This window comes from Patiria miniata, unplaced genomic scaffold (assembly GCF_015706575.1).
Source record: "Patiria miniata isolate m_02_andy unplaced genomic scaffold, ASM1570657v1 HiC_scaffold_5, whole genome shotgun sequence".
Lineage (NCBI taxonomy): Eukaryota > Metazoa > Echinodermata > Asteroidea > Valvatida > Asterinidae > Patiria > Patiria miniata.
The window spans coordinates 3,864,356-3,873,856 of NW_024037072.1; the positions used below are offsets into that span (position 1 = coordinate 3,864,356).

The 9,501-nt window shown below is 42.8% G+C and overlaps 1 protein-coding gene across 1 annotated transcript; it reads left to right on the forward strand.

Moving 5' to 3' along the window:
- Positions 1 to 270: 270 nt before the first annotated feature.
- LOC119741470 lies at positions 271 to 9,286 on the forward strand. The gene is made up of 17 exons (XM_038217228.1): positions 271 to 743; positions 887 to 1,134; positions 1,597 to 1,793; positions 2,159 to 2,298; positions 2,498 to 2,757; positions 2,965 to 3,167; positions 3,381 to 3,487; positions 3,630 to 3,986; positions 4,662 to 5,027; positions 5,192 to 5,557; positions 5,739 to 6,110; positions 6,335 to 6,584; positions 6,774 to 7,003; positions 7,167 to 7,579; positions 7,750 to 7,855; positions 7,978 to 8,245; positions 8,446 to 9,286. Exons 1-17 carry the CDS (start codon positions 615 to 617, stop codon positions 8,595 to 8,597), a joined length of 4,164 nt encoding a protein of 1,387 aa, XP_038073156.1. The 5' UTR covers positions 271 to 614; the 3' UTR covers positions 8,598 to 9,286.
- The last annotated feature ends 215 nt before the right edge of the window (positions 9,287 to 9,501 follow it).

Sequence of the window (9,501 nt, forward strand, 5' to 3'; positions counted from 1 at the left end):
ATTTTTGTGAATGGGTGTTTGGTAGTTCCGGGCCCACTTGTCTGGACAGCTTGTGGTTGGCTGCTTGCTGAGTTCTGTCTATGCATTATGCAGCAGACTTCCAGTTCGTCATGGCGTCCAGCTGATACAATTGGTTGTTCGCCCCACAGTCGCGCCAACTTCCGTCGCGTCATCACCTTCCTCATCTCCCAGTTGGTTCCTCGAAACTAATTCGATATTCATGAGCCCACTCGTCAGTTACTATGGAATGCGGCTGCACGAGACCTAGACAACGAACCAGACGACCAGAAAATTCAAGTGGAAAGAAAAGTGATATGTTTTGTCGGGCTCAAACACCTACGTAAATAATAAACAGTCTTCCGGTGGTTATGATCATAACTTTTGCTGGGCAGGTGGTCTGGAGTGGTCACTGGCAAAGGGTATATAAGGCTTCGGTGGTGACAGGTAAGGGCAGAACAAGCGTAGACACCAAACAGTGCAAACTGAAGTGACAGTGAGACTAAAACACTCAAGAATATAAAACACTCTCCATATCGCTGTGACAACTTGACAACGTGCAGCATTTTTTGGAAAGTAAAAAGAATTGTCATTTGCAGCGGTTCAAAGCCACCACCATGAGGCGTGTTTTGCTTCTTGTCGTCTGCTTAGCAAGCTCGTTCATCGAGCCTGCAGTCAGCAGGAATGTTGGACATTACAAAGGAGGCTCCATCACATGGAAAGCAGACGAGGACAACCCGAGCAACGTAAGTAATTCAAATTTTGGTGCACGAAACTGATCAAGTTTGCTGACTTGATGACTACCAGTACCACAGTATAAAGTTTACCTTCGATGATTGAACACGGCAGTACAAATGCTCACTGCAGTATTTTTGTTTTCTCCATCCAGGTGGTCGTATTTTACCGTCTCAACTTCAGACACCATTACGAGAACGGCTACCTCCACACGCAATGCACCGACCAGGCTGTCCAGGACAGGTCGGTGCTGAACACCGAGGGATCGTTCCGAGTTGACGGCCGGTGGATCTCTTGGGCCAAGTACATATGCACGGACTATGACGATGAAATGGACTGGTCGGCTGGATACTTCATCATGCCGTACACGCTGGAGCCGGGTCAAACTAGAGTCGATGTCAAGTAAGAAACAATCTTTAAGTTTGTCCTGAATTTCATTTGGTCAAAACTTGTATCCGTTGTTTTTCGTCTTCAACACTGATTGCATTCTAGCAGTTGAATTTTTTCGTGCTAAGTCATCAGATATACTCAGTGTTGTAGTCGAATCCATCACAAGTCCTCACAAGTCCTCACAAGTCCTCACAAGTCCTCACAAGTACTCCAGTCTAGAGGCAAGTCACAAGCTCTATTCAAATGACTGTGACAAAAATATTTCCAAGTTATTGTTCTCCCCGTATTACTTTAATTATATTTAGTGACCCGAATTGTGAAAGGACTTGTGATTTACTTTTGACTGGCCTCGTGATGTACTCGTCCACCACACTGAGTATAATAGCAGATTTGATTGAAGTTTCAAGAACAAATTTTCAATCTTTGCCAAGATTTCACATATAACTTATCCCCTTCCCACCAACCTTCCCGTAGCTTCGAGGAATGCTGCTGGCCGACCACAGTGGGCAACAACGGTAACGATCAGGGTAACGGTCGAGGATGGAACATGGTGTCAACGGTGGACATCTCGCGGCGTCCTGACACGGGCTTGCCGAACAGCCCACCCGTAGCCGGTAGCTTCCCGGTCTACAGGCTGTACAGGGGATGCAAGTACACACGCTACATCAGAGGTAATTAGATTGATGTTGAAATGATTTCCATTGTCCGATTCCGAATGTTGGTGATTTAATCAGAATTCTGTATATGCAGTAAATGGATATTTCATGTCTGCCTATCAAGAGGACTGTTGCCAAATATCGAATTGTATTTAATTGGTGGACCAACTGATACCTCTTGGTTAAAAATAGTTTTGTATGAGCAGTATTTGAGATGCATCTAGAAATGAAAGTAGTGGTAAGCCAATCCCAAAATAGGCCAATCCTGTACAGAATATTATGATTTTACCTTTATGAGATGTTTTCAAGAATCCCTGACCGAATCAAGAATATGGGAACCATTTAGTTAACAGTACTTCTACTTTTTTCCTCAATTGTAGCTTGGGACGCCGATGGTGATGACCTGCGTTGTCGATGGACCGACCCGAACAGAAATGAGTGCAATGCCAACAACGGAGACATCTGTGGAGAACTTTTTGTCAATTCTGAAAGGACAAAGAAAGGCGCCATCTTGGAAGAGGTATGTACAACATCAATTCTTATCCACGTTTCGTTATATATGAATCTTAATGGAATTTCAATTATGGATTAAGTTTAAAGTGCGAGTTATTGATGATACAAACAACTGCATCAGTGTTTGCAACTGTGAATACTAACAACTACATCAGTGGTACATCAAGTGACCGAATCTTTTTGATAAATTTCCTCCAAATTTGTAGGACACCTGTAAGATTACTTTCAACCGCCGTAACCCAGCCGGCACCTACGCTGTGGCTGTGATGGTCGAGGATTACGCTCCTTCGGACCCCACCACCCCACTGAGCCGAATTCCCGTCCAGTTTCTGATCGAGGTCCATAACAGAGACGGCAAGTGTAGAAAGCCCGAACTACTCGGGGAAGACGGGACTTGTACCACCATCCCCGCCGGCAGGGAGACGCGAATCCCCCTCAGAGCTCGTAGCTCCTCTCTGGACTATGCGTGAGTTTATCCAGTCTTTTAGGCAACTAAAGAATGACTGAGATTTGACCCTGGTTTCTCCAAATATATATCACTTTTTTTATGAAATTTACCTATAAGTCATTGTAGGATCAACTAACCCATGATTTGGCAAAAGACGTGTTTTGGTATTTTTTTTTCTAAACTGTTTCCTCCACTTCTCAACTTTGTGTTTGTTTTCCACTGCAGTATCACTTCCTTCGAAACCATCAAGCCATCCGGCGTCCATGTCTCCCCTCTGCGCAGAGTGCACGGATCCAATGATGAATATACAGTGACCCTGTCCTGGATCCCAACCAGGGATCAGATCGGACGTCACGTGATCTGTTACGAGGCCGAGGAAGACCATAAGTTCTCTAGTGACATGTTCTGCATTTATGTCAATGTTGTAGGTGAGAAGAAACACCAATTTCTGTCATTTTATCTGCTTTATTTTTCCACTCCCGTTTCAACTTCAACCATTTAAACAAATCATACTAAATCATATCGGTCTCGAGTCTCTGGAAAACAAAGTAAAGATACCCTATAAAAGAAGACGTATTTCCTTCCTTTTTAAGGTAAACTCTGTTAAAAACTTCCTGTTTTTGCTAAATCCATTTTTCCAGATGCAGCCGACTTTGGTCCGCAGTTGGCAGTTGATCCATATGAGTCTACACCAGCCCCCGGAGCCAGACTAAGAGGGGAAACCGTCACCATTGCATACAGCAGAGAGGTACCAATTATATTTTCGATTATCATTGTCTCTAAAACTTGAGTTTTAACTTTAAAATGACGATTACAAAGCCTGTTATTTTTTTAATGTGATGTTCAGCAACTATAGGACTGCATTTTAATGACAACTTTTTTTTTAACAGATCCGGAAATCCCCAAGACCTGCTTTTATCTCCATCCTTGACGCCAGCAACAACCCCATCTACCAAATCGACTCTTCCTCATCTGAGATCACAGTCAGTGGAAAGACTATGTCTTTCTCCCTACCTTACGATCTTCCACTTCAGAGAGGGGTGGCTTACAAAGTCCGCGTGGATGAAGGGGCTGTGAAGAGTGCTATGGACTGCGAGGCGGCTCCTCAAGGCGACGAGTGGATGTTTGTCTTCGAGTCGTTCTGTGACGGTGACAACTCACCCCTCGTTGTCTCCCCTGTCGATTCTGTGCCCGCTCCAGGAACTGAGATGTTTGGAAATGTTGTCAGTGTCACATACAACAAAAAGGTAAGATATACCTTCTTTGCATAAGTATCTTCAAGTTAGAGGCTTTTGTCATCATCTTTGATTGAGACGTTGTTTGAGAAGAAGTTTAAAGGGAATATACATCATTTGCTTTTGCTGTAATTTTCAGAAATGGTTGGAATTGGGGGGTTGGAAATATAAAGCAAATATAGTTACACTGACTTTTTGGAGGTTTTGGGTTCGAAAATGCTATAAAAACCAAGAAAAACGATCATTTTCCTGTAGTCTGGTTCCCTGACTCCATATAAGAAGAAACAGAGCAGTTTACATACATTTGGGAATTGTAAGGTTAGGGAACCAGTCTAGCTGGCTCGTACCCGTTCATAGGTTTGTAATCGATTGTAAACAAGTGCGATGGTCAATTGGGGCCAGTATTTGAAAAAAAGCCAGTTGTTTCCAACGCTGATCGGCCGATCAGCGTTGGAAATTGATACAAAAATACCACTTTTCTTGAAAATGACAGTATACCAGGTGCCATAATTTTACAGGATGCTTTAGACTGTCATTTACCAACATCCTATTAAGGTATTTCGCAAAAACTTGGTAGTTTTATTTTTCGATGTTTGCAAATGTTGTATATTCCCTTTAAGTTAGGTAATATCTTCAGCAGTTTGATAAACACTATATTTGACCTTTATCTATTAATTATATCTACAGATCCAAAAACCATCAACTAGCGTTTACATCACTATCGTCGATCGCAGAAACACACCCATTTTCAGGATCGACACTTCCACAGCTGATGCGTCAGTCAGCGGCAGAACCCTGAGTTTTTCGGTTCCCCTGACTCTTCCACTGGAATATCAGGGGTGGTATAGGATCCGGATTGATGAGGGTGCCGTGGTGAGTGCTCGGGCATGTGAGCAAGGCCTGCCGCCTATGGCGGAGTGGGACTTCGTCTTCGTCACGTTCTGTAGCGACGAGGAAGTGTATGAACCCCTGACTGTCCTGCCCAGCCAATCAGTGCCATCTCCAGGAGAGAACTTTGCTGGACAAACAATGATGATCAGATACAATAAAGAGGTACGTCCGAATGTTATTATATATCATTATTATCAACAGCTTCATTTTCATACTTTTTTTTCATATCTTAAATTTTGGATAGTATTATTTTTGCCTATCAAAGATAACTATTTTCGTACGTCCATTTTTTTTAAAACATTTGATTTTCCGTTTTCATAATACAGATTCAAAAACCAGTTGACTCGGCCTACATCACGATCTTGGACGCCTTCTACCTCCCCATTCTTCAAGTCGACACGTCCACCCAGGACGTCACTGTCAGTGGAAACACTCTGAGCTTCGTCCTGTCCATGGATCTTCCACTGCAGTTCGGAGGGGGTTACACCATCCGCGTGGACGAAGGGGCCGCGCGAAGCGCCCAAGACTGCGACCTCATCCCCCCTCCTTCGGCCGAGTGGGAGTTTGGTTTCGTCACGTTCTGTGCAGATGGTGGAGATTACGAACCACTTTCAGTCCTGCCTATGGAATCATCCCCTTTCCCAGGAGAAAAGTTTGCTGGAAGACTGATGAAGATTGGCTACAACAAACAGGTAAATTTAACTAAAAATTGAGACTTTCTATTCTTTGTACCAAATCAATAAAGTTTAAAGTATTTGCCATCAGTTGAAATTGCCAAATTCTTATTTCCATTTTATCAATTTTTCTTTTTCATTTCAATTTTGCCAACGTATTTAAACATAGACTGAAACGTTTATACATTTCCTTTAACAGATCAAGAAGCCCTTTAGACCAGCCTACATCTCACTCTTCGACTCCGCCGACTCGCTCCTCTTCCAAATCGACGCCACATCTCCCGCTGTTTCAATCGTCGACGGTACCTCCCTCGGCTTCACCCTTCCCTTGGACCTACCCCTCGCATTCCAGGGAGTCTATAAGCTCCGTGTGGACGGCTGGGCGGCCGTCAGCGTTCTGGGCTGTGACGTCTCAAGACCGGACAGCGCAGAGTGGCGTTTCACCTTTCTGACCTTCTGCGAAGATGGAGGTGATAGCTTTGAGCCGTTGGCTGTCCTGCCCATGGAATCACTCCCGAGGCCCGGTGGAAATATCACTGGATATGAACTCAAGATACAGTACAACAAACCGGTAAGTTCTATTTGCAGTTTCTAACCCGACACTGCCATTTGTTAAAACGCCACTTTGAAATGTCAAGATGACTATTCCATTTAAATATCCTTTTAAAATTCCCGTTACCTCAAGTACTACTTGTTATTAATTCACCATGGAAATTGTTTGGTATCAATAAAGAATGTATCGTGAAGAATATTTGCTTGACTTGAACTCGTTATCTTATTTGATCACATAAACAGATTCAGAAGCCTACGTCACCTGCCCACGTCAGGATCTTGAACTCAGAGGACTCGGCCGTCTACGAGGTGGATACCACTTCCGATGAAGTCACTATCGAGGGCAGCGCACTGAAGTTCTCTCTGCCAGCCGCCGCGGCTGTCTTCTTCGGATCTGACTACAGGGTCATGGTCGACCAGGGTGCGGCAAGAAGCGCCTTAGAGTGCGATACTACGCTGTCTGACACGGCCGACTGGCGTTTCAAGTGGACTGGTAAGTTTGGGTTAACGTTTGGTCAAATTGGTACCTTTTGGTAAAACTTGATCTCTTGGTATAAATGCCGTTAAAGGAACCGCAGTGGTTATGCTTTCATTTGAAGTTGATTTTGTATTAGATGCACAATGCGAAACTGTCCTTATTTGTTTGATTCTTATTTTTTGTCCTATTTTTTTCTTCGTACAGGTCGTAGATTGCCAGGGGAAATAATCGATAAGCCTGTGGTTAGCACTTCACCGCATGGTAACGCAGATTGCAGGGAAAACTTCATGCAGACCTTCGTGTCCAAACGCTTGGTGGGTGAGATTGATCCAGCATCCATGTACCTGAATGACAAGAGCTGTACTGGGAGACATTACAACAAAACTCACTACGTCATCGGGACGTCATACGATGCCTGTCAAACAGAGCCTGAGGTAATTAATGTTAATAACTTGATTCTGGCAAGAAGAACGATTAGCTGAAGTGGTTGGGAATTCATTTGCAAGCATACAAGATTCATCCGGCTAGAGACTCTATTTACTTTATCCCTTAGTTAAGTTTTAAACAGTTTTCATTGTTTCTTTGTCTTTTAATTAGGTTACGGCGAATGGCAGAAAAATGGCCTTTAGGAACGTCGTCTTCATCCCACCTCAGCCTTACACTCCCGGCAGCGAGATCACGCGAGATCACTTCATCGAGATCCACCTGACCTGTCACGTGCCGACCGATAGGGTCAGCTACTTGTCCTTTGACCCCAACGTCACCACTATTGTGTACTACGAGGAAGGCTACGGCAACTTCAACTTCTCCCTAAAGATGTACGAGGATGAGAGTTACAGACGGGCCTACCGGCCCAGGGAATTCCCCGTAGGGGTCCAGCTCAACCAAGCCATGCACTTCGAGGGCCGTGTGACCTGCAACGGGGACTGTGACCTCATGATTGACACCTGCTGGGCCACGCCTACATCCAACCCCTTCGATCTCACCCGGTTCCCGTTTATTACCAATGGGTATGTATTAAAGCTTATATCAAAATATGTATTGGGCTTGACATTTTAAAACATTACAGCCATTTCAAATTGTATAGTCTTGATGACTTGTTTTTAGAGAAAGGGAATTTTTCTGTCGTCATAATTTCGACAATGGTATTCATAAATGTCATATTTGTTTTTAACTTCAGATGCCCAATTGACGACACAGTTGCGCTGCTGGACTCCCCCTCAAGTCAAAAGGAACGATTTGCAATTAACTCCTTTGCTTTCTTGGGCGACAACATCCATGGAACGGTAAGTAATGAGAATAGTAATGAGACAAATCACATATCATTTTTCTGAAAGACCTTCGTGATCAGTGTCTCATTTTATCGAAACCAAACATTTTAACTGTGCGACAATTTTTCGCATTTCAGGTATACGTGCATTGTGACATGAGGATCTGTGACGTCAATGACCCCAACTCCAGATGCACCATGGGATGTGACTCCGAGGACCAATCACCTACCGAGGCGCCATCTAAAGATAACAATGAGCTCCGCCCAGAGGCACCTAGCCGAGGTGACGTACCGCACAGTGAGCTAGTGTTCGGACGCGGTAAACGTGACGTCAGCAGAGTAGGCTCCTCGTCAGCCGCTTATCCGAGCACTGGTGGCCAGCTGAGATTGGGTGGTGAACAAATTGGTAAGTAGTGGATTTTACAGTGTAGTTAAATATCAAAGTTTTTAAGTGAAAGTGTTGAATTACTCACAGTACTCGGTGCTTTTTCAAGGAGAAAATGTCAGTTTCTTGTTTTATTCAATCTTTGCCAAGCTCACTTCACCAAGTTACTCCACCAATCTATTTGATTGTAACCATTATATTTGTTGTCTTTTTGCCGACAGATGTCAAGTCAAACCAAAGTTTGGCCGTCAATCCAGACGTTGTGGAGATCGCAATGTTAGGAGCCATTATGTTGCTGTTGCTCGTTCTTGTGGCCATGCAGTGCAGACGGACAACTCGGGCGACCGGAAAAGCGTCTATGTCAGAGGTGTAATCATTACGCCCTATGTGGTCAGTGAAGGCCGGTTGTATCTTCGTATTATTTCAGTGTATCTGATTCAAATATGTATACAAAGTACATTTGTGAGTATTAATTAGAAATGTTGTGTTCAGTACCTGCAATATTATTTGTTCCAAATGTCATGCATCGTTACCAAAACAGTATTTTGTAATAATATATTTGTGATTTTACTCTGTGCACGTTTAATGCAATGTTGAAACTTAATACAATTTTTTCATATTTTCCTGTGCATTTTATCGTGTCAAGGCCGATAACAGTGTCTACAACATTTTAAGGAAATGCAATTGTAATTTTCAGACTCCACATCTTCTGGTTTAAGGTTTTCCGCATGCTAGATTCATTGAGATTTTAATATCAATGTTGCAATATTTAAGTTTGTTTTTCTTTACATGCTTCAGGAATTTTAGAAATTGTTGAGACAATATAAATTTAGAGTTATAAAATGTATAGTTCTTAACTGTTTTCACCGTTACTTCATTGTGATTTCAACGGGGTATAGATATCAGTATTATGTTACAGCAGAAGTGTTATGCTATCAAAATTATTGCAACAAATTTAACCTGTCTTTCGATTGCTATTTCGGCGGGAATATCTGTCAAATTTGTTTATTTTTTGTGAAGAAAAAATCGTTCAAAGACAAACTGAGCTTCTTGGAAAAGCAATAACAATAATTTGATACTGATTTAAAATAATTTGCTCGATCGGTGTTATAAGTCGATCGGTGTTATGGTGATACGCTTTAGAAAATGACGTGCGACAAAATTGATATCCATGGGCAGAAGTAAAATTGTTCGTCACCGAAAAGCTTTGATATACTTTCAACTGCTGAAAAACCAAAGCGAAAACTGTTAACATTATAAGCTAGATTTGTAAATAT